This window comes from Lytechinus variegatus, chromosome 7 (assembly GCF_018143015.1).
Source record: "Lytechinus variegatus isolate NC3 chromosome 7, Lvar_3.0, whole genome shotgun sequence".
NCBI classification, from domain to species: Eukaryota; Metazoa; Echinodermata; class Echinoidea; order Temnopleuroida; family Toxopneustidae; genus Lytechinus; species Lytechinus variegatus.
Genome location: NC_054746.1, coordinates 15460735 through 15485949, shown reverse-complemented (window position 1 = coordinate 15485949; position 25215 = coordinate 15460735). Strand labels below are relative to the sequence as shown.

The following is a 25215-nucleotide window of genomic DNA, read 5'->3' as shown; positions in this document are numbered from 1 at the left end:
AAGCATTTTTTTAACACATTGTGGAAAAACCATTAAAGTGCACAACCCTCATAAAAATGAGTGAAATTCTTTATCCGAATTTGAAGATTTGGGCAGACAAACCTATGTTGCGACTCTACCTTGATCATCACATATCTTAACATCCGTGCAGTCCACATTATCTCTTCACATTCTGTGATTTCATGATGGATACAAACTCGGCACAAACATGAGGTTCATGTAGGTTCATGGTGAAATGAACGCGATAAAGTTTGAAATATTAATTTCAAATTAGTCTGACCAAAAAATAACACATACAGAAAAGGAGAATATATATTGCAAAAGAATTCACATTGCTCTATCATTGCGCTGCATTAAAAATAATTATATCAATATATAATTATGTCTGTATATATAAATTTGTTGTAAAAATTGTTTATCTTCTTAGCACATTATTAAATCAGCCATGGCAACTATCATGTTGCAACAATGTGAAACAGAGATAAAGTTTGAGCAATAGCTAGAACAATAGTACTTGGAGATATATAAAGAAGACTATTGTCAATGGATTAACACATAGCCAACAAAAACGATACAGAAATGGGTATAATTACCAGTAAAGATAAAGGATTACAGTCATTGAAAGAAAAAGGAGAGAAAATCCTGATATGGAGAAAATTGCCACCCAATATTTTCACAAAGGTTACAGCCCTCAGTCCATAATTTCTGGAAAACCGATTGCATTGTCTCACATACTTTAGGCTACACAAATATCATTAACATCATTCTTAGAGCACTTACATTGTGGTAAGTTGTATACCATGCACACCTGTGTCCAGTGCCCTTCGCTGTACACTGAAAAATAGATCTCTTGGTAGTGATGTAACTGATTGTGTGATTCTGTCAAGAAAATCCCAGCTCAAACCAGACAGGAAGCCATGTTTGTGAGGTTCAGGGCCTACCACCATCAATAAATGAGGTCAACTGCTATGGTCCTGTAACTTGAATGAATCTTCTCAGCTGCTGGTCTTACATTCTTTTTTCAAGAAATAAAACAATCATGAAAACAAAGTAAACCATATAGTACAATCAAAGACCTTAGGCAGGGACAGAGATTGTCCATTCAAAACATGGTCATTTCCATCTCTGAAAACCTACAATTCTGTTTCAATCTGGATCTTAAATGGAGATCCTGTTTTGTACACGGCAATAGCATGAATTCTGTTTGCAAAGGTAAATTCCATGAAATATGATATGAAAAGTAAAAAAGTAGACAACCAAAAATAATTTCTGTTTTGATTTACCAGGAAAATCACTGTCCCTAATATAAAGTACATGTCGGGCAGGTCCAACCTCCTTTGCATACAGGTAAGAGACAAATCAAAGTGGGGTTTTACAAAGATTTGAGAATATCTCAAATAAAAAAATGCTCTAAAATTTTCATTTGCATGTGAAAAATAAGGGATCATAACAAATAATATATACATTTTGTTGCTTTCTCTTATTATCTAAGAAGCAGGATTGTCTATGAAGTGAATAAATTATTTATTCACATCCAACAAACTTCTCATAATCATTGGTACGTTGGTAAAATATTTAGGACAATATACACAAGCAATATCCAAATCCCATCTACATTGGCTGTTATCCAATGATCATGCAACTTGTCCAGACCATAAAATTTATGAAAGCATGTAGGTATGTATGTTCACGAAATTACCTTCTTATTCTGTGCATTCCAGATAAAAAACAAATCCAAGAATCAATCTTTTATCAGAGCTAAATCACTATAGATTTCATAAAATAAAAAGTTAAGCTCTTCTTCTTTTAGCATGTGAAATTTCAATATTTATACTTCACACATGATAGACTAAAAACAATATGAAGAGAGGCCTCCATCCATCTGAATTTTTGTTATTTCATTTGAAATCTGAAATGCACACCGCCCTTCTCATTCAGTGAAATCATTGCCATTCTATATAATTATGTATACAATTTCTACATGTACATGATAGAACTTAACCTCCACATTTACTTGGTCTAAAAAGAAAGGTAAATTAATGTGTAATAAATTATTAGAGAAACGTGTGTTAAATGTGTAACAAACTAAACCATTATTTTCAATACAACACACATGTCAAATAAAACATGTACATAATGAATTGGGGGATAATCATAATTGAGTGACCTTTCACCTCAAGACACACAAGCTATTAAAAAAAAGCAGATATTGATATGATGCACCAGGACAGGTTTTCACAATGAGTTAAGTGTGACTAAGCTGCAATTAAACACCAATATGCACTTGGTATCTAATGTGTAACCTCATTAATAGTGTGCATCATCTAATCATGATCTGACCAATGTAGTGATGCATCATCTACCAAAAGTAAATGGGATTTTAAGCTGATAGCAGGCGCGTATCCCGCATCAGATCCTACCAATTACAAAGGCCAAATTGTCTGGGGACAATAGTATTATGCCTGTGTCTAGGCCTACACATTTCTTAGTCATAGTTGATGCTGGATACGCTATTGGGGAGTTTGACTTAAAATCACACTTAAACTGTTTAAGAGGCACGATGGATATGCAGCTCGTTGCAGAGCTGTTGCAATATGTGTGCTGGCATGCAATGTGATTGCACGGAGATACGATTGGCAACTTATGGTAATCGGATATTTGTGCAATCGCGTCGCATAGTGTGCAGCACTAGATTGAAGTTGCAAGGCAAGGTTTTCTGTAGTCAATGAAGGCGGTCATGACACTTCAAAACTCACATTAAGAAAAATCTTCTGATGAAATATTCGAAAAGTTTTTTTCTTTATTTTACAAACGGCTACGATTTTCAACATAAATGATGTGTAGAATGCATACCGGTAGTTATAATTTATCATTTTAGATTATTTTAAAGTTTGGACCTGCCCTTTTAAATTGTGTAAACAAGTAGATTTGTTATCGTGAGTTTTTAGCTGGAAGTTATACTGCATACAACTTATGTTTTTCCTCCCTCTCTAAAAGAGGCTTCATATATTACAGCAATTATATGATATACAATGAACCAAAAATTTTACCTTGACCTAAAACAATAACGGAAGTTCAGTTGAACTCATGAGCTTCATCTGTAGGAACTACCTGCACCACCTGCGCCGCCGCCACTGCCACCACCATGTGATGGCCTCCTGCCCATCATTTCACGACCAGTGATACGAACAGTAGCAAGGCCAGAATTGAAGTTTCCTTGCTGCTGCTGCTGTTTACCTACTGTCCCAGGCGGTTGATTGCTGGAACTCTGCTGTGACTGTGGCCCACCAAATCGGGTAACCGGTTGCATGGCCACACTGCGAGGCACCCCCATACTCTGGAGCTGCTTGGCAGCATATTCCTGGGCAATACTCATCATGGACTCATCAACAGGGGGCTGACCGGGTGCTGGCTGGCCGCTGGGTGGCGGTCTGTAGTTGGGTGGTGCTATGCCGGGAGGAGGAGGGGCAGGAGGAGTTGCTGTGGGTGTCTCCCCTGACTGGGATCTTGAGAAGCTGTACTGGGGTTGCGCTGCTGGATGGGACACTGGTGGCGTGTGAGGCCGATACTGACTGGTAGGAGGAGTAGGAATAGGAGGTGTAGGAGGTTGATACTGATTGGGTAAGCTGGGTGGTGCTTGATTTGGAGGCAGCTGCACTGGAGGTAATTGCCGAGGAGGAAACTGTGGTGGCATGCTAGGTGTCGTTTGGGGTATTCCTGGTGCTGGCGGTCTTGCAGGTGGTGGAGGTGGCCGGTACATGGGTGGTTGCTGGGGTACAGCTGAAGGTGCAGGCGGCGGCTGTTGGTACTGTTGGGCTGGTGTCGTCACTGGTGGCGGCCTGGTGTAGGTGTGTGGTAAAGTTGGAGGTGGAGGGTGATTCATAAACTGCCCTGGTATCTGATATGGTGGCTGAGAAGATGGCTGATGGCCTGAACTTGAGACGGGAGGAGGACCTGGAGCAGGAGGTGGAGCTCGAACAGGTGCTGGAGCAGGGGCTGGAATGGGTACTGGAGGGGGAATCACTGGTTGAGGTTTTGTGGCTGGTGGAAAAGTGGGTGGCTGTACAGATCCAGTGGAATAGTGCGGATTACTGTATTGAGGTGCTGCAAATGTAGATGCAGGGGGATTCTGGGGTGTGTAGGCTGGTACCTGCTGATAAGGATTTGGGTGCGCCACTGTAGCCGGTGGTGGTGGGACCTGTGGTGCAGGGGTTGGTACAGTTTGTTGGGGTGGTTGATGATGCCCAACTGGGGGTTGATGGTGCTGGGTTGGAGGGGGCTGGTGCAGCGGTGCCCCAGGAGGGGGGACTGGTGTAGATACTGGGTGTGCTGGTAAATGTGGGGCTGGGTGTGGTACCTGATGAGGGACATGTGGTGCCTGTGGAGGAGGTACCTGCTGTGGAGGTGCTTGGTGAGGAGGTGCCTGGATTGGCGGTGCTTGATGAGGTGGTGCCTGCTGGTGAGCAGGTTGCTGTGGTGGTGGTGGGGCTGAAGGACCCTGATGGGGGTGGTGAGTACTAGATGATGGATATCCACTGGTATGCGCACGGGGAGGAGGAGGTGGTGCCGGTGATGCTTGGCGCCTTTCATGTTTAACAGCAGCATGAGCAGGATGAGATGGGGGAGCCGATCCACTTGATGGGGGAGGAGGAGGTGGTGGTCTCTGTTTCTCTCTCGGGTGTTCTTGTTTGATCATCTTTGCTTTTGGATCTACAAAATGAAAAATACATGATACATCAAAACATATGAATCAAGGGAAACAACCAGACTGGGAACTAGGGGCAATATGCTTTTTATGGACAATTTCTTCAGTACATGATCAAAACTGAAATAAGTTCTTCCTAGATGATTATTACCTATCTCCATATTCCCAGAAATATTGAATATTCGGTTACAGCCTGTCATCCTGAAGGTTCGTTATTCCCAAACATGTAGATTGTAAAATATAAAAAATACATGTAAGATATACCTCGAATTTCGTTAGTAAAAAAATGAAAAAAAGTTTATTATTATAAAGGTTCCTCAATCCAAAATAAAAGTTCATTATTTCAAAGGTTCTTTAATCTGACAATGAAATAAGGTTTGTTACTATGAATGTTCGTGAATCCAAAAATGAAATTATTTTTGCTAGTCGTGAAATGAAGATTTGTAAATAAAAAACTGAAATAAGTTTTGTAAGTTCGAAACTGAAATTATCTGTGGCGAAGTCAGAAAAATCCAAAGGGCAGGCATGTTGGAGGAGAGTAGAACCCTGAACAATCTTCAGAGGGTAGAGCGAGGAGATAGGCGCCCCAGAAGAAGGAGAAAATGGAGAGTTGGAACACCAGATCAATCAAATTCGTAGAGAATTTGAAAATTAGGAGACAGTAATCTGCTCTCATTATGGAATGCAGCAGGGTGGAGGAGGGTAGAACCCTGAACAATCTTCAGAGGGTAGAGAGAGGAGATAGGCGCCCCAGAAGAAGGAGAAAATGGAGAGAGTTGGAACGCCGGATCATTCCAGTTCATAGAAAACTTGAATAAGAAGACAGGAATTTGCTCTCGTGGAATGCAGCAGTTCATTTCAGCAAAACATACATAATATAGACCAACGATCTTTCACACAGAAGAAAATGTGAAACCTACGTCTAACCTACAGGAACACAATGAAAACGATCCACTCTCAGTAGTTTGCATTTGGGACATGAATAGCCGAAACTCAAAGTAAAAATATAATAAACGTAAAGATAGGAGCACCAGAAGGAGAAAATGGAGAGAGCTGGAACACCAGATCAATCAAATTTGTACAGAATTTGAAAATGAGGAGACAGAAATCTCATCTCATTGTGGAATGCAGCTGTTCATTTCAGCAAATCTTACATAATATAGACCAACGATCTTTCACACAGAAGAAAATGTGAAACCTACGTCTAACTTACAGTAACACAATGAAAACGATCCACTCTCAGTAAGTGGCATTCATGATATGAACAGCAGCAACTCGAATTAAAAGAATATGCTTATTTGACCCAGGATATTACAAGAGCTCTCATTATGGAAGACAAATGTCCCTGTCTACATCAAGCTTCAGAAACATCTCTGACATTAACTAAAGACTGTAAGATGTAACCGTTGGATATCACTCCTGTTATAATTTTGATACAAATATTTTTAGCTGTGTGACCACTGGTCCAGAACATACAAAATCAAACTTCCTGACGTACATTTTTAACATGAAAAAACATCAGCACTTTCTATCATGCAAATCTCTTTGATCAGACAAGGATTGGTCACAAAGCTTTTTTAATCCATCAAGTGCTGTTATAATTTTTAGAAGGGTGAATCTACAAGACACAACCCAATAAAATTCAGACAGATCCATCACAAAGCAAGTGCCTTCCAGGACACTTTCTTTGTATCAACCATACTCGACTGGAATAAACTCTCTAAGATATAGTATATCATTATCTTTAGACTCCTTCAAAAATGAATTAAATATCAATTAATACTTCAAGCCACTTTACACGTTTGTCGTAGCTCACTCTTCAAGTTAGCATGATGTGCCAATCCTGGTATTTTGCTGACTCAACGATCATACAGATAAGAACAAACAAGTTGTTGAGTTTAATATTCTGTGGTGTTTTAGAATATTGTTCCGTCACAATGAAAGGATATTTACGATTTATATGTTTCTATAGTTTGTTTATTTTCATTTCCCCAGCAAAGAGTGGTGAAATGATTACTTTGTACATATATCAGACAAGCTGTTGCCTTATACATCACATCAGGTGTTGAATTTTCAGATAGTTGTTTACATCAGAGCCACACATTAGTGAAAACCAGTCGCCGACTTCTGATAATCTGATCGGCAAAAACCTGATGCTGATCAAAATATTCGAGAGGACATGTAGCCAAACACTGTCAACCATTTGCCGACTTCAGAAAACCTTTTTCAAGAGCTGAAACCCATTCCGATTATATGTCAGTAGTCGACGACAAGTTGGTGAGCAGTGGCTTGACCATAGCATTACTCACAATGGAGGACACTGACAATTATGCCTCCAATAGGTTAATTACTTTCAGCAAACTCTGCTAAACGGATTTTAAGGATTTCTTTGAATGAAGACATGTTTTTTTTAAATGGTAATTCTAAAGTTTGACATATAAAAATATAGCAAACTCTAAAAGACAGGATGGCTTCGAATTTTATCTAAATCGTGCATTATCTGAAATTACAGGGGCTGGATTTCAGCAAATTAGCGAGGCAATGTCTCATTCCTCTTAACTAGCTATTTATTTAGCTAACTTCTCACACTGCTAGAACTAAGATATATGAAATATTTTTATGTTTTATTTGTTCAATTGTTTTGAGAAGATTAATAAAGGATATATTATACTTTAAATTTCAGAGATTATTTTTCTTAATATGTAGGGGAAGGCGGGGTAAGTTGTGACACTTTTTGCATTTTGCATGTTAGATTTGATATGACTAGTACTATTGTAGAAATAAGTACCTTGCCTTTAAATTTGATTCTTGGGAAATGTTTTTCACCTACATATAACTTTCTACCCCCACACTGAAAGTCATCGTGACCTTTGAAAAAAACCGATGTCAAATGGCTCAACTTGCCCCATATATGGGGTAAGTTGTGCCACCGTCTGGGGTAAGTTGAGCCACAAAAACTATGTACAAAATGTATGGGGGAAGAACCAGCATGTCAATTTTTTGTTTAAAGTCTTTTCACTTGCTAATTCTCTATAAATACTAACATCCTTTAAAAGGAAAAAAACAGTCATGTAAATTTGCTCCTTTCAGCCTGCATTTCAATAGATTTTTATGGTTTGTTTGATTTTTAAGATACATTACCATAAGAATTACCATGGCTCAACTTGCCCCATGCTGTTTGGCTCAACTTACCCCAGTCCAAACTTAGTGCGATAATTTTGTATCCACACATTTATTATGCATCCATCATATAAAAGACTATGACAAGAATGAAGATCCATACCTGGACTAACAATGTTGTTATCATGTCTTTACTATATTTAAAGACGTGTGTGTGTATAAAGCACTTATCTATTTCACACTCTTGTTTACTTTTTTGGCTGAAATTCATATTTTTCCCTCTAAAAAACTACTTTTTGTTTCACAGTGGAAAACAATGTGGTGGGGTTAAGGGTTATGCTATGGGTCATCAATACATGACACCACCACAATGTCTGACTCATTCATTATTGGCCTGGGGCTGGTGGCTCAACTTGCCCCTATGCTCAACTTACCCCGCCTTCCCCTACTGCAAGTACAGGCATGGCTGTTTTTTCCTGCCTTTTAGTGTCCTCTTACCATAATTATTATTTCTACGTCCTACATGGCTAATCCTGATGAAGATGCAGATAAGGTGAGGAGTAGGCTAGGAGCATACATATCAATCAATAACACACTATAATTTTTATGATTGTATTAGCTTGTCAGTGTGTGGATGCGTGGGTGTGTTTGTGTGTACTGACTTTTTTAGATGAATGACCCTTCTATTTTTGGACTATCGCACGTTTGGAATAACGAACCTTTGGAGTTATTGGAACCCTCAAAATCACGAACCTTCGGAATAACAAATACCCCCAAATATTCCAAGGGTTATGCCGTAAAGTATGTATATCCAGACCCCTTTCCTAAAATGATTTGCCTCTTTTTATGTAGTTTATATGACAAGTAGTAATGCTCTTAATTTACTATGCCTGTAGTAGTTGAAACTTTGGGGCTGGATGTACAAACAATGTTGGTAGCAATTCAATATCAATGCCAAGAATGAAAAATCCTGAGTGTAATATTACAGAACTCATTAAAATAAATACATTTCATGTTTGAACCTATGGTGAAATGCTAACAAAATCTTTACTGGATAAAAAAAAATCAATCAACAAAGAATTATTGCACTCTTGATACAATGTTTTCTTAAAATCCCTAGTATGTCTTACCTCCGTGGCCTCCATCTTGGGCTGGTTTCTGTGAAATAAATAAAAGGAAAAAAATATCAAATCAGTCATAGATAAGAAACACACATATATAATCAAACACACAAACAAATGACAGGATTAACTATCTTGGGTTGATAATCATTTATCAAAATTTCAAGTACAGGATTTGTTTAAACTTAGATACGATTACTTCATAATTACTTAGACACGATTACTTCATCAAGTTCATGAATATCCTGAATTCGGAAGTACCAACAGGCAAACAGATATAAATTGCTACAAATAATAGCTTGAATTTATCATACGGCTGTAGGTCTACAAGTAATAATGATGATATTGACTGGCTTCAATTTTTGGGAGACACTACATTATATTTCCATCAGTAGACCTGTAATACCCGCGTTAAGATTTGGGCAATATGAGACTACTTTGGGAAATACATCTCCCTCAAAACCAGTCAATATAATATAAATAGCTTTGAATGGGCTTGAGTAGCTTTGGTTGGTGTGACCGTTGCTTTTGAGAGTTGGAGTACTTACTGGTTTAGGTCTTTTAGGAGGAGCCTTAGTAGGAGTACCCTGAGAGCCAGGTCCTTTGTGCTGACCAGCAGCATACAAGTCTAGCAACTTGTGACAAATTTCTACATAAAAATAGATAAGAAATAAAGCATTTGGAAAAATATAATCATGAATTCAAAATAAATTTTAAAGGTAAATGCTAGTTTTGGTAACGATATCAAAATGAGTTCGTACAGAATCCAATGAAATGACCACTAAAGTGTCTGTTTGTATAAATAAAACGCATGTGCCAAAGGATTCTGGAAGAAATTGTGTAATTGCTGAGAAATCAGCAAATAAGCACGGGATTCGGGTAGGGCGTCGTGCCCGACGCCCTAAGCAATAATTATACATTGTCCCACGTGCGCTTATCTGTGTTGGGGATTTTCGGTGTGAACATTTTTCAGCGTAGATTTCAAGATTTCACAAAGTCCAGTTAATATAACTGTACCAGATCTAGATCCTCGATGATATACTGGCAATTAAGTCTTGTTTTACAGACTTTCTCATGAAATCAGTGTTAACTGCAACTACTGGAATTTCTCTTTAAACAAATTTTTAAGGAGAAACTATACAACCACAACAAAGTATGTTGCAATGTATGTATATTGATATAGAGAGAATCCCGACCCTCGCCTTGCAATCAAGTTTATATTCACTTGGTCTACAAACAGTTGGTCTACTTCTTATATAGTCTAGAACCACTTGGGCTAAGCCCATTTGGTCTAATTTCTGTGTGGTCCACACTACACTTGGTCTAATACCCACTTAGTGGAATTATCAGATGGTCTAATAATACCACATGGGCTAAACCCATTTGGTCTAAATTTGATCTAATCACTGTTTGGTCTACACTAAACTTAGTCTAACACCCACTTACTCTGATTTAGTACAAGGCCTAATCGGACAAATTTCCACTTCGTCTACTAATTATTTTGCACTTTTATGTTAAATGAAATATGGTTCATAAATAGAATATCAAACTAAATGGGTGGTGTTGGACCAAGTGGATATTGGACTAAACGGGTAGACTAACTGGCTGCTGACAAACTAGGATAAGACTATGTGGGAAGAGACCAAAAAGAAAGTAGACAAAGTGGGTGTAGACCAGAGTCCCGTTTCATCAAGACTATTATAATAACAAATGTACAATTTCTGTAACAAACTTCCCATCAGCCAATCAGATTAAAGGATTTCAGTAGCTTTTGACTGTTATTGCAAATTTGTTATTATAACAAGGTTAATTATTATTATTATTACTTATTATTTGTACTGCACTTTTCCCATTAGATTGCTAATGATGGAGACTGTCTTATTATTAGTGGCATGTCATTCCAGGATTTTGAAGCCGACACCGTAAAAGTTCTGTCACCAGCTAATGTACGAGTTAATGAATATGTGAGGCAAAGGTGATCACTGGCCGATCTAAGAGCTCTAGTTGGTGTATAAAGATTCAAGCAGTTACTTAAATACTGTGGAGCCTGTTTATTCAGTGTTTTGTAGACAAGAGTAATTTGAACGTAATTCTCTGTTTAAAAGGAAGCCAAGTGAAGAGAATTAAAGAGTGGTTGGGAAGGATGATCAAGGGAAACCTGTAAATTTTATCATGCTGCCCAATTTTGTAGTCGTTGAACATGAACTAATTGATTAGAGGGAATTGTAGAAAGGAGCCCATTGCAATAATCAATACGAGACAGAATCAATGAACGAACTAGGTGTCAATTTACTGACCTTCCATGATGTCCAGGGAAATGTCCTCGGTCAGTTGCTCCCACCATCTGTTCTTGGTAGCCTTCCCTGACCAGTCCATCAGGTCACTCTTGGACAGTCTACCGGCCAAGTAGAGGAATCCCACCGCTACGATGTGAGGTTCCCATTGGAGACATAATGTGGTGCACAGACTAAAGAAAGCAACAATATAGATACAGTGAAGTAACTTGTGAAGATTTCCATGGCGAAGAATGAATCACGAAGGAGGCTTCACGGTACACCATGTTTTCTTTTGAGGGCATGTGTTTGGTCATGAAAAGGATCATCTAAACCTGATGTTTCCACAAGAGTGTGAGATACCTGTATTGGTCTATGACATGAGGTATGTACCTACTACTCACAAAACTATTTAAACATAATTCCTTATGCTTACAAGCGTTTGGCAGAGAATATTACTGATACCTTTGCCACATTAGATATACCAACAAAGCAACACATGAGGAGAAAAGCATGCCATCATGCTACATAATTAAACAAACGATTTCCCTTTTGTATACAAGACCTGTCTCGTGAGGATCCTATGGGCATTTTCACAATAACTGATGTTACATAGCACAACTTTACACACTGCAGTTTAACGAAAATGCCCCTATTCTACAGCAAGGTGGCTGCCGCAGTCACACTACACACTGATTCTAAATGCCAACCGCACACCTTACGACTGACCGTGACCCGATTTTTACAGAGAAAACGTTGTAACATTTGATGTGAATATTTATGACTTGTCTTACTGTGCAAAGTTCTAACCATCATACAGATACTAATGTTTGAATCCATGACTATACTACCTCCTTATTATAATAAAACCTAATTCAATATTTAACTGGGATGGTGTCATAGGAATCATATGATTACATCTAGCTACGATTTTAATCCAATTTAGCCTTTACTCCAAAATAAATGCTTACAATTATTTTGATATTAGTATTCTTAGAGTAAGTTCTAACCTCAAATAAAGAGATTACATTGATTCATATTTTCAGGAAATAAACAAAATGCAATTTGTTCCAAAATTGGATCATAGACCAGTCACACTGTATGCAGTGGCCTTAAGGCATAAGAAGCAACTTCCTTTCAAGACAGAATGAAACTATAAACTTGCTAATATTCCATCTCATGTTTACCTGTCATTTACAAAGGTCCATGCCATTTGAACAAGCTTCTGTATCTTATCCTTGTCTCCTTTGAATGTCTTGGCGTACTTCAGGAGATAGCTGTAAGGGTGTTCCACCTGAAGGTCAAACTTGATAGTCTGAAGAAGGATTCTTTCATGTGTCATGATCTCCTCCTGTATAAACAAAGAAAATTATGAAGATCATCAAGCATTATTTACTGGAATCATTGATCTATGCCTGTGCGAGACTCAAGTATGAAACCATTTAAAAGGAAAGTTAATGTTTTGGTAAAATTAAACCAAAACACAACACCAATCTCTATAAAGTAGATGATTGATTTATTGGTGTATTTGGTGATCGTCTATTGGTATAACTCAATCTCACCTTGGGGTCATCACCAAAGGCAGCAAAGTGTTGCTCAGAAAGGATATTCTTGGCAATCTTGATGATGTCCTTGCATTTCTTGGGAGTTTCTTCAACTTTACCAGCAAGAAACAGGCAGGCTGCCCCCATGATCTGTACGGGGATAAAACAGTTATATTAGTCCATTTCACATCAGCCCATTTTTTTTCGATAGTACTGAACTTAATAGATTAAAAACAGTAGTCATAGCTATAAAGGATAATCAGCATGAAGAGTTTTTTTTTTAAGTCTCATATTATGGAAGTATTATGATGTAGAGGTCCCGATTCTTGCCTTTCAATAAGAAAGCCGGTTTGAAAGTTGCTTCAGGTATTAATTTAGTATGCACAAAATGTATATATATTACTTAACCCAGAGGTGAGTTAAATGGTTACCCAGTACGATTGTTAACGTTATTGACGTTTTACAGACTGTATGATGAGTCAGATACAGCCAGAGAAATAACATAATGTAAAGGACATTAGATTATATGCATATATGCAGTGAATTTGGTCTATACAACAATCCAGGGAGACAAGAAAATAATAATTATAATAGGCATTTACATAGCGCCATCTATCCCGAGGCGCATTGCTGTTACTATTATTAAACCAACTTTAGCTCAAGCTGCCTTCCAGGACTCAGTGCATTCAAGGAATTAATCCTGCTGGGTACCCATTTACATCTCACAAGAGTTGACTGCAGCACAACGTTGGTAAATTTCTTGCTGAAGGAAATCACGTTAATGGCTGGGATTTGAACCCACGTCCCAACCACAAGACCACCATGCCCCCACAAAAAAAGTGGTCTGTATGGACAGGTTCCAATAATACATGAGCCAATGGAGAATATTCCTCAAAAGAAAACCAGAATTGTGTTCTTTATAGACAAGCAGTCATTAGGGAAGGTTTGACTGTAATAGCTGCACTAAATAATTGGACCTGTTTGGTTGACGTCCGTGAAAATGTATACATTCAATCATTATTTTGTAATGACTTTTTAGTACAATAATTCAAATGACAACATATCCACAGTCACTTTCTACGATATGGTAATTTTATAATAATAATATGATAAATATGTATAGCGCAGCCACTATATAAATATACTCTACTTCTACTGCTTATTCTAAAAATGATTATCTACTTAAAAGCTTTCTTGAACAGATGTGTCTTCAATAACGCTTTGAAAGAAGGAACAGATTGGGTCATTCTACACTTAGGGGAAATTGGTTCCATAATTTCAGAGCTAAGTAGCTAATTGCAGTCTCCTCAACATCTATGCTGGAATACACAAGGTGCACTGGTGAGCAAGAATGCATTGCAAGATATAGCTTTCCTTAGATTCATTGTCTGATTCAATCTGGAGATGAGAACATAAGATTTATTGCACTATACAGTCTGGTTTTCTATCCCCTTTCCTACCAAGGCCTCCATCACTTTCAAGCTCCAAGCTTAAGATGAAGGTCTCCCACATTTCTAGATATATATGTTCAGTAATTAAAGAAAAATGTATATATAGATATAATTTTCACAGTACAGCTGATATTTTATAATGATTTATATAAATTATTCATTATGTTTAAAAAAATATTTGCCTATTATGTAATATTGAAAAAAAAATGGTTTTGCTTTGAAATGTGGTAATAAATTAAATCAAATCAAATCAAAATGACAGCGAGAGATAACGAAGAAAAATAGAAAATCTTTAATGAACAACCGACAATTTACTATTTCACATACATTACTATACTTACATATCGAGGAAACTCCTTGAATGAATGAAACATGTAGAAACGATGAAAATACACAACTCCAGTAGCCATGGTATCATAACGTCTGCATCTCAAAATTAAGGAAAATAAGCTAGAGAAACTATGCCATTGTTTAAAAAACTACCTGTAATTATACATTCATTCTCAGCATCTAAAATCCAAGCTGCTGCAATATTATCAACACAAATATATGTGATCAAATACTTAGACAAAAAAATTATTATTTTCTCATGATCCAAAACGACATGATGTAAATTTTTGAAACATTTTAAAAGGAAAATGATGAGGAAAAATGCACACAGTAGCAGACTTTTAACCTTATCAATAGGTTATCAACAATTGCTTTAAATAATTAATGCATTCAAAGTTTGATTACAGCATTACCTATTTATTAGAAGGATAAAATCTTAAGAAATGAAGCAAGTCCAATAAAAAAAAACAACAACATAACTTTACCTTAGCAATCTTTGAAATTTAAGATAATGTATGTTTGTAAATTTCATATATCAATTAAAAAAAGTATGTAATACGATTAGGATACAGTTTCTGTGTAGTTCCGGCCTCGATGATAAAGCGTGAGCCCTCTCTGCGATAACGAGCCTCGGTGCCAGGATCTATCCCATCCTTGATAGAGGGCGTATTCTCCAGATCCTCTTTCTCGTAATACCAACAAGGCATGATGATATCTTATCTCTTCTCTCTTCCTCAGAATAACCTGTGAAAAATAACATAACTGCAAATGTTAACTGATACCCCTTTTCCCCCACAGGCAAATTTTTTCTAAAATCTGTATTATACGTGGGGCTAGACGGCAAGTAAGCCCAAATAATCTTATTCAAATTCAAATAAACATTTATTTTCCTCCATTTTACAAAGTTACATTCATTATTGTTCACAAGAATACACTTCAAATCAATTTCTATAAAGAATATAAATATAAACAACTTATGTGTAAAGAGGAAGGCGTATGTCCCTAGAAGCATAATGCTTGTGGCGGGATACGCCTGTGGACAAATATATACAATACACAAAATACAATACAAAGATAAGAAGGGCGAGGAAAGGAGAAGAGAAGTAGAAAAGAAAACGGGAAGAAAACGAGGGAGAAGTGAGCAGGAAGGCGGGCGGGCATGAGTTACCGAGTACCGAGCAAGTAGAGCGTACAACAATGTATGATGGAGAGAGGGAGAGATAAAAATAATAATGCCGCAACATTTGCACATTATTCATGTTAACTTAAGATCAAAAGGAATGTAAGGTATTAGGATATTCAAGCATAGGATGATAAAATTGATTTTTTAATCTTAAATTTTAAGCTAGTTGCTGACAAGGATTTTTTTATGTAGTCTGGAAGATCATTCCATATTTTCGGGCCAGAATAACGGATGTTGTGTTGAAAGATCTTTTTGTGTTTAGGAATATATATTTGGTTATTTGTTCGGGTATCAAAATGATGTATATTTGATACATGCGTAAAGAAATCACGAAAATTTTCTGGAATTTGAGAATTTAAACACCTGTACATAAAATTACATTGCTGAAGTTTATTGATGTCGTTAAATTTCAGCAGTTTCTGGGAATGAAATAAAGATTTCGTGTCTGTTGGTGGTATGATGTCGTTCACAGAAATTATACGCACAATTTTATTTTGAAGGGAACATAATTTTTTAAGATGGGTTTGGTATGTGTTAGCCCAGACCAAATTACAATAATAAAAATATGTGATAAACCTAATATCACATAATCTAAATGTAAATAGCGGGGATTTCACAGGCCTGCTGGATGCAGACCTAATATTAAAATGTGATAAACCTAGATCTATCACATTTCAACAAGATTGATAGTACCATCAGCTGGTAGGAAGTGATTTTCCAGGAAATGTAGAATACATGAGGCAAAACCAAGAGATGCCACGTTCGAAGACCAGTGATGCCTGCAAGCTGGATCAGGCCTGTGAGTGGGGTTTCAAAAAAATAGCTGAAAACAGCTGAAAATTTACCTTACTATTTACTTCTCGTCTTTTGCTTTTTAGAGGTATCTTGCTTATCATGGTGCTCTTGAATGTTTGTATGCGCTCTTTTGAAAGTCGCCAGCTTCAGTTTGATTTTGGAAGAAACAGTATGTTCAACAGACATTTTGAAAGTCATAGAAATATTTCCAATGATTCAAGAATATAAACAACAAAGTCCAAACTCCAAAGTCAGAAAGTTCAAAACACTAACTTCGTAAACATCCCGAACACTAGACCAAAAGCTTCAGTCTCTGTATTTTGGTTGTTCCGCTGAACTGCGTTGGCTCACTCACCAATACATAGACTGAAGAGCTTGGAGGCCCGTACGTACAGACAACGTATTTTAGCAGTAACGTTAGATCTAACAGCGGAAACCCGATTTTCCGATTGTCTTTTTTGTACATAAATGTCACATTATGAAAAAGAAATCACATCCATATTTACGAAAAAATGTTTAAAATTCAGAAATATCGTGCCTTACACCGCAGTTACCGCTAATTCCTTTGAAATGGTGATCGAAACATCGTCATCTTTGATCCTTTCGTTGGTTAACGTAAGTTGCCATCTTGGATGACGTCATCATCATTTACCAGTCGCTACCTATCGTGATTTGTACCGCTGCTTTGCGCTTGTACCTGTTGATGTGCGTGCGTTCGAAACTTGTCGCTCGCATTGATTGGCCAATAAAGATATCGAAAATTTAATCGGAAAGCCTTGATAAAAGTTACCTAGACTTGTTTTCCAGCCGTTTTGGATAAAATAGCGGAATTTTGACTTAGAAAAAACGGAAATGGAACACAGGAAAAAAGCGGAAATTGAAATCGGTCTTAAAAATGTAAATAGCGGAGATTTCACAGGCCTGCTGGATGCAGGAGATATTAGGAAGGGAACTGAAACTCAGTGTGAGAACAGTCCAGGCATTATGTTAAAGAGGAAAACCTGTGATGTAGGCATAAGTAAGAGATTAGGGGGATGATACCTCAGGTGATGCTTTGTGTATGCTACACTCATGAACCATTAGGTCGAGTCCATAAAAACTGGACCGTTGATTTACAACTTGTATGACCTTTCCTAAAAATAAGTACAACATGTAATCTAGCGATAAGCAACCATGGTTTTATCAGTTTCAAAATCGATGGTTTAAATTACCCATACACATTCCTTCACACGTAAATTCACTGATTATGAAACATCACCGTTGCAAGTATGCGAATGCGATGTGAATTTATAACGTGTGTAATAATGGATTCAACCTGATCTGATGGTTTTTGTAGTGTCAAGGATAGAGACAGTGATTTTCCTTTTCAGCTTGATCTAAAAATTAAAATTCCATTTTGTCACTGAAAATGTACACAGCATAACCCTGAATTCCGTTTTGCAAAGGTGAATTTCATAAATTTTTACACAAACAGTATAAGAACTAAACGGAATTTCCGCTTTATTTAATGGTAAAATGGAAAATCACTGTCCGTGACAAGTCACAAACACGAACCATCACCTGAGCTTCTACATGTAGGAGATGAGAGTCCCTAACACCTGCCTAACAATGTGCCTAGTACCCTTCACAATGTGTGCTTGATTTGACAACTGATGTGCCTTGTATTAGGTTCAACAGGATCAAATCCTACAAAAGTAAAAAGTGGCGAAGGCAAGTCACAAATTAAGAGAGGGTCCAGGGCCCTAAGGCGGGCCCTGGAAGCTCTGGGTTTCTAGATGCTCTCTGGTGCAATCTGACCCTTATTTTGGGGCATTTCACATGTTTTGAAATAAACATTGTTCCCACTTTTTTAACATTAAAAATATCAAATGCATTTTCACATGTAAATAAAAAATGAGGGGACAAAAGAAGTACCTGTTCAACAACAATACAATAAGGATGAATTATCACTATCGGCTATAGGCAGGTTATGTTCCACTATAAATCCAGTAAAGAAAAGCTCAGCGCTGGTCCCTTGCTTGGTGAAATAAAGACAACAGGGTACTAGTGGAGCTCGAAGGTCTTGACATCGCTATGTCCGTAGGCCTATGCCGTTTGCTCCCGACCGAAAGTGCTTCCGAATTATCAATCATCATGACCTCCCTGCTAAACTGAAATGTCCACGCTGCAAATTGCGCAAAATGCATGGTAAATTCCTCTTTCCGACTTCCGAACACACAGGTACTGGAGACTGTATTCAGTCTTATACTTCCGAGAACATTTCTTGGTCTTCTTCTGTTGATTTTCCGCCATTTCGTGTCAATATCAACCCATCAATACGCCGAAATCACACACCGATATTCCACCGCATGACTCGACAAATCCAGTGGCCGCGAGCGCACACGCCTCGCAAAGCTAGCCGGGCCTACCGGCCTGGTGCACAGTGGATTCACGTTGGGCATATCACATGCACCAGCTTTTCGCTGCTCCTTATTTGTCTACTTTTCACACAGAATTTAGTAGCAGCGAACGTAATGGAGTTACTACATGCTTAAGTTAGCAGACGATACATGTCCTTCCAATCCAATTTGATCAATGCAAAAAAAAATCGTAATTTCGGGAGGATAAGGATGGTAATCGTAAGGGCGTGAGTTGGGATGAATTTTCGGGAGCCTCCCGATGAAATCGGGAGGGTTGGCATCTCTGCATACAGTAGCTATTAACTGAGCTTTGCATGAAACAAAGCCACTACAGCTGTGCGCTAGCAGCCTATTCAGACTGAGAGATCTGTGATACAAAATGTTGCTGCTAAGAAATTCCACAGAACTTTGAAAATCTAAGTCACGGTCACATTTCATTTTACACCAATGAAATGCCCTTTTACAGTCCATATTACTAAAATCTGGTGTATCCAGATTACTTGCAAGCATTAAAAAGAGATATTTTGTCCTCTCTTTTGTCTCAAAAAGACCGATATCCAAATGAATTAATACACATAAAACACATAGGTGAGTACATCACAGTCCCATGTGTGCATTTGTATGTACATGTATGTTGGTACTTGAGTTTCTTTCGAAGCTGTGTCTTTTCTAGCCAAAAATAATCAGACAGTTTCTTTATTTTTTGTTTACAAATGACTTCTTAAACCACTCTTGAGAAAGTAGATACTTTGGGAAGGCATTTCATTGATCATGAAATGTGAATTTTTTCCAAAATTTTGGCAAATACAGGGAAGGACTTTTCTCACACTTTTTTTCCAGATATAACTTTTGCTATTTTCTTTTTTTTTTCCTTTCATTTTTTGTTTACAGTGGTCAAACCATTTATATCTCTTCTTACAGTGGCGTAACTACGGGGGGGCATGGGGGGCACGTGCCCCCCCAATCCGCTGGCCAAAAAAAAAAAACGGGGAAAAGGAGAAAAAGAGGGGAAAAAGAAGAGAAACGTAGTGGGGGAAAGAAGAAATTGTTCTTTATCATAGTGTTATATTATGTTATATATCATAAGAAGCATTTTCACAACTTTATGAAACATTATTTGCTTAATTGTGTCTTCATTGTTCCTGGTGCTCGCATAGACTTTTTAACGAGACATATAAAACTGCTGTACTAAAGCCTCCCGTTTTCAAATCAATATACAACAAAATAATATATTTCCTCGCAATTAGAGTTATTATTGTTTTAAGTAGTGATATATTCTTCTTTTCCATGACTACTGAAAGTTATTGCCCTATTTTAAGGTCTTAATATAAAACATTTCCTGTCCGTGCTAACGTTCGCATTAGTGGATTGGTGAGATTTCTGCTCTTCATGAACTCCTAAAATCAGTCCTTAAAATGTCAATTTTTCTGATCTGAATATCAAAAAAATTTAGCTCGCGCTTCGCGCTCGCATCATTTGGTTAGTGAAATACGTGGGGCCTTAGTGAATTCCTACAAACAAGCCTTGGAATGCCCCTCTTCATGTCTGAATTTCCTAGATTTTCAGCTCGCGCTTCGCGCTCGCAGTATTTCATTAGTGAGATGCGTATGATAATCATGATTACAATGACTTCAAAAAGTGCTCCATGTGTTTAGATGTAATTCTAACAAAATCAGCAAGCGCTTGGCACTCGCATTAGATGACTATGGTGAGATATGTATAGTATACTCTGACTTAATGGATTCGTAAGTATAGTCGTTAAAATATCCATGTTTTGGGGTCCTTTATACAAAAATTTCAGCTCGTGCTTCGCGCTCGCATCATTTGGTTAGTCAAATACGTAGGGTCTTAGAGAATTCCTACAAACAACCCTTAGAATGCCCCTCTTCGGGTCTATTTCCTAAATGTTCAGCTCGCGTTTTTGCGCTTGCAGTATTTGATTAGTAAGATACGTATGATAATCATGATTACCTGACTACAAAAGGTGCTTCATACTGTGTTTAGATGTAATTCTAACAAAATCAGCAAAGGATGGCACTAGCATTAGATGACTATGGTGAGATATTTATACTCTTAATGGATTCTAAAATATAATCCTTAAAATTTCCTTGTTTAGGGTCAGTATATACAAAAATTTTAGCTCGCGCTTCGCGCTCGCATTGTTTGTTTAACGAGACAGTTAAGTATCATGATTACAAAACAATTTGCTTATAATGTCAATTTTTAGCCCTCAATATAAAAAATTTTCAGCTCGCGCTTCGCGCTCGCATTATTTAATCAGTGAGATACATATTCGTTTGATGGCACTGCATGTCCTTAAAATATCTCTATTAGGTCAGTATACCTGACAACTGAGCGCGCTTCGCGCGCTCCCTAAGTGACCTGAAATTTTTGCTGGTGCCCCCCCAATGCCGTGACCCACGGTACGCCACTGTCTTCTTATAGTATATGCCTGATGAAAGAATATGTTTCTACCCCAAAAAAATAATACAAATTAAACATATAAGTAGAAAGCGCCATTCCCAAAAGATAAGTGAAAACTATTTGCTTGGCTTTCAATTATATTCTAGTCTGAATAGACTGTTAAAAAATGTTTGTAATGGCTTCTTTATTTTTCCCCCTTCCCCATTTTAATGTTAATTTTGTTTTATTCATTTTCTGTCATTTTCATTTTTTCTATAATTTTTCTTTTCTTTTTATCATTTTCCTGTTCTTTGTTTTTTCTTTCTTCATTCTTTCTTTTGTTTTTTTCTTTCTTCATTCTTTCTTTTGTTTTATTTCATTTATTATTTTTGTTCTCTTTATACTTTTTGAAAATTATTTTTGTTTCCTGTTTTATATGCATTGTTCTAATTTTGCAGCACATTTTTCTGTGATTTTCTCCTGCTATAATATGCTGCAAAAGTGAAAACAAAAATAAACTGGATTTAGGGCCTGCATAATCTAGGTTTTAGGATTCAAAGAGGAAGAAAGGAAATCATTGTTTCGTATATCTATTTGAGTTTGCTATACATTTTTCATTTACTTTACCGTTATGAGTGTGTGTCAATACAGTGATTTAATAAAGTCCACACAACCTGGGCACTAGCGTACCTATGGGGGGGGGGCAGACTGCCCCCCTGATGAGTCACAACTGTTCCGTTGAGCCAGTGGCCCCCTCCTTTGAAGTTGAAGACCTTTGACTAGTGATGAGACTAGTGATGTTTTGAATTTTTCACTTTTTTCTAAAGAAAACACATGTTCGGTCATACGTTACATCGATATATTTTCAAGTTACTACATCACCAAAATATTTTAAATGCAAAGCCAAAGTCAAGAAAAAGAGGGGTGCGATCCCCGTCCCGAAGTTCGGGTAGGCCTAGATCTAGGTGGAGCGTAGTTAAGCAGAGATGCCAAGGTCAAAGACCAGCTATGCGTGAGATTTTCTGTGAATCTGAGTGAGATCACAGACATTGTGTACAATGTATATGGGGATAGGCTGTGATAGTTGCGTGAGACAGAGATTTGAGGGGATGAACAAGAGTCCAAAATGCTTGAGTCTCACGCATAATGCGTGAGACTTGGTAGCTCTGGTTAAGTGGAGTGGAGCCTGCACGAACTTTGCCTGAGGAAGGAGCCTCCAGTCATGCCAGTCCAGGCTAGCCAGTAGCCACACCACGTATCAGCGGCACGCATTCACGTAACCTAGGGAGCTCCGGCCCGCTTCTTTGGCCGGAGCTCCCTGGGTTTGCATTCATGCAATCACGGCATTGACATTCGATTTCAGCCTTTTCAAGACCAAATGACACGGACACCACACAGAGCTGAGTGATAGATAGACAGGAATAACCGTCGTTTCTGGGGATTTATTCAACAATTTCTGACATTTTACTGTAATCCCCATTCACCGACGGTAAAGTGCCTGTGTGGGCTCCCATTCGTTATAACCCCAGCACCTTTGTCCGACCAGAGTCCAAAGTTTGAGGTTCTTTTACACATCGAGGTTACAATCTAAGGATATTTAAACTAAACATTCTTAATATTTAAATATTCAATTTTACAAAAATTTAAACGATATAGATGAAAATGCATGAAAATTATACTTTACCGATGTTTAGTTGGGTACGACACTGGAAAACAGGTCAAAATGGCAGCCAAACTATGAAATATTTACAAACGAACGCGGAGAGGGCGTCAACAATGTACGAATGTGATATCGATATTGCATTCCACCAGCACACCTACAAGGCAATAATACGATACGATACACTCACGAAGACAAACGATAATAGTTATAATCGCGATATATCGAGACATTAACGATAATGACGTCATTTAACAAGATGGCAACTTGCAAGATAAACCGTCAGGTCAGGAGAAAATGGCTTCGATGACAGATTTTCCAATCATCCAGTGGATTTTTTTATCAATAAATCCGGTCCAAGGTATGCAATTACTTAAATTATTTGTATTTCCCTGAATTTCATCATTAAATTTCGCTCAAAAAACAGTTTTAAATCGCGATCTATAAAACGTTAGTTCACTATACGTTGTCTGTAGCCACGGACCCCCAACCACTTCAGTCTATGTATGGTGAGTGGAGCCAACGCAGTTCAGCGGAACAACCAAAATACAGAGACTGAAGCTTTTGGTCTAAGTGATACTAGTGCACAGACAGACACAGTCAATCATGTCAATTTCGCACACCACTCGCCACACTTTACACAGTAAAAATCTAAACATAATAAAGAAATTTTTTACCTTCTTTGTATCTCTTTAGTTACAGAATTTTCAGTGGAATATGAAAAAATGACGGAATATGCATTTGGTCAATGCAAATAAGGTATATTTGTAGCAATTAAACAGACTCGTTGCAACACTGTGTGACACCGGTCTTCTTCAAAGTTCAAGTATGGTATCGTAGCCGCAACGGAAAAAAAATTCCGTTGCGGCTATCGATACCATACTTGAACTACGGTATGTGAGTGTGCGGGAAGGTCCGAAGATAGTCAATCTTTTCTCATAAATCCTATATTTTGATAAACTTACAGGTTTCTTTACAGAGTTTTCTTTGTGATAAATGGTGAATAATTCGATTTTAGGCTGCACTTGGTTTTTCTTCAATTAACATATGTATTATGTATATATAAAAATGTAAGAGAAAAGAATGTACATCAGACACTTACAACAAATTGAATTGATTTAGAATTTATTTACGACATTATTTAAATTCATTTTTGTTAAGAATTGTCAAATGTAACCATAATATTTGTAAGTTCAAATCAAACTTTGTAATGAATGTTATATTTTACTATGTTCAATTTTGTTTTATGAGAGAAGAGAATAAAAGATTACTAAAAAAAAAAAAAAACTACCGAAAACACCAGTACCAAGAAACATTTCGACATGAATTTAGGAGGAGCTGGCATCTCTGAATCACCGGGCTGAAGCAGAGGTAGAGCCACTCATCCTACGAACGAGGAGTTTTTAAACATTTTTTTTAATTTCTCCTTTTACAAACAGTGTAAACAGAGCTGCTAACAGCTACGTATACAGACGGCTCGCTATCGTGCAGCCACCATTATGGACTTGTAATGGAAGGGGGGCAAGGGCCCCCCGTCGGGGCTCTTCAATTTTTGTCTTTTTAAGTTTAATGAATAAAAATTAACGCGACCAAAATGCAAATCAATATTCCCTCTTGGCATTAATTGCAAAAAACGGAGAAAAATCAAGTTACCTGACTTACCTCGGCTGTTGCACAAATTCACTTCCCCGTTTTATCCGAGCTTACAGATCGATGAACTTCGGTCTCTGTATTTGGTGAGTGAAGCCAACGGAGTTCAGCTGAACAACCAACATAACAGAGCCCAAAGCTTTTGGACTAAGGTAGAGCATGACCAGAATAAAGAGAAATAGATGGTGAAGTATTATGCTGGATTCATTCTGGTATGCAATTAGTAAATAAATGAACGAATACAAAAGAAAAAAAGCAAGAAAGAAAGCTACCAACCCACCAATCAACACATCAACCAAACAATCAATCGAAAAAAAAAAAATCTTATGAATACAAGGTGTCGTGAACACATAGCCAATAATACAAATTATACACGTATAAGCCTACTATAGCTCTAAATGCATTTCTGTATAAAATCAAAGGAAAGATTTACCAAACTGTACATTTTGTGATAATGAAGAGGAATCAATAATTCATCTGTTCTGTGACTGTGATAAGGTTACCCAAATTTGGAATCTTCTATTGACTACGATAAAAAAACATATTTCAGATTTCAATCTCACTAATTTTCAAAAATTGTT

The 25215-nt window shown here is 37.5% G+C and overlaps 1 protein-coding gene across 1 annotated transcript; it reads right to left on the bottom strand.

The window, feature by feature from the left end:
* Positions 1-2948: 2948 nt before the first annotated feature.
* LOC121418540 (cyclin-K-like) lies at positions 2949-23824 on the bottom strand. The gene is made up of 9 exons (XM_041612462.1): positions 23662-23824; positions 15115-15288; positions 14556-14637; positions 12782-12913; positions 12407-12570; positions 11244-11413; positions 9495-9595; positions 8956-8983; positions 2949-4710 (listed from the first exon to the last, which is right to left on the bottom strand). Exons 2-9 carry the CDS (start codon positions 15249-15251, stop codon positions 3095-3097), a joined length of 2430 nt encoding a protein of 809 aa, XP_041468396.1. The 5' UTR covers positions 15252-15288; positions 23662-23824; the 3' UTR covers positions 2949-3094.
* Between the last annotated feature and the right edge of the window lie 1391 nt (positions 23825-25215).

Bases quoted from the DNA above. Each gene is read 5' to 3' on its own strand.
- LOC121418540 (XM_041612462.1), bottom strand. From the start codon at position 15,251: ATGCCTTGTTGGTATTACGAGAAAGAGGATCTGGAGAATACGCCCTCT. The intron at 12,914-14,555 runs GTAAGTATAGTA...ATCCCCGTACAG, and splicing joins TCAAGGAGTTTCCTCGATAT to ATCATGGGGGCAGCCTGCCT. The intron at 8,984-9,494 runs GTAAGTACTCCA...TTTATTTCACAG, and splicing joins CTCCTAAAAGACCTAAACCA to AAACCAGCCCAAGATGGAGG.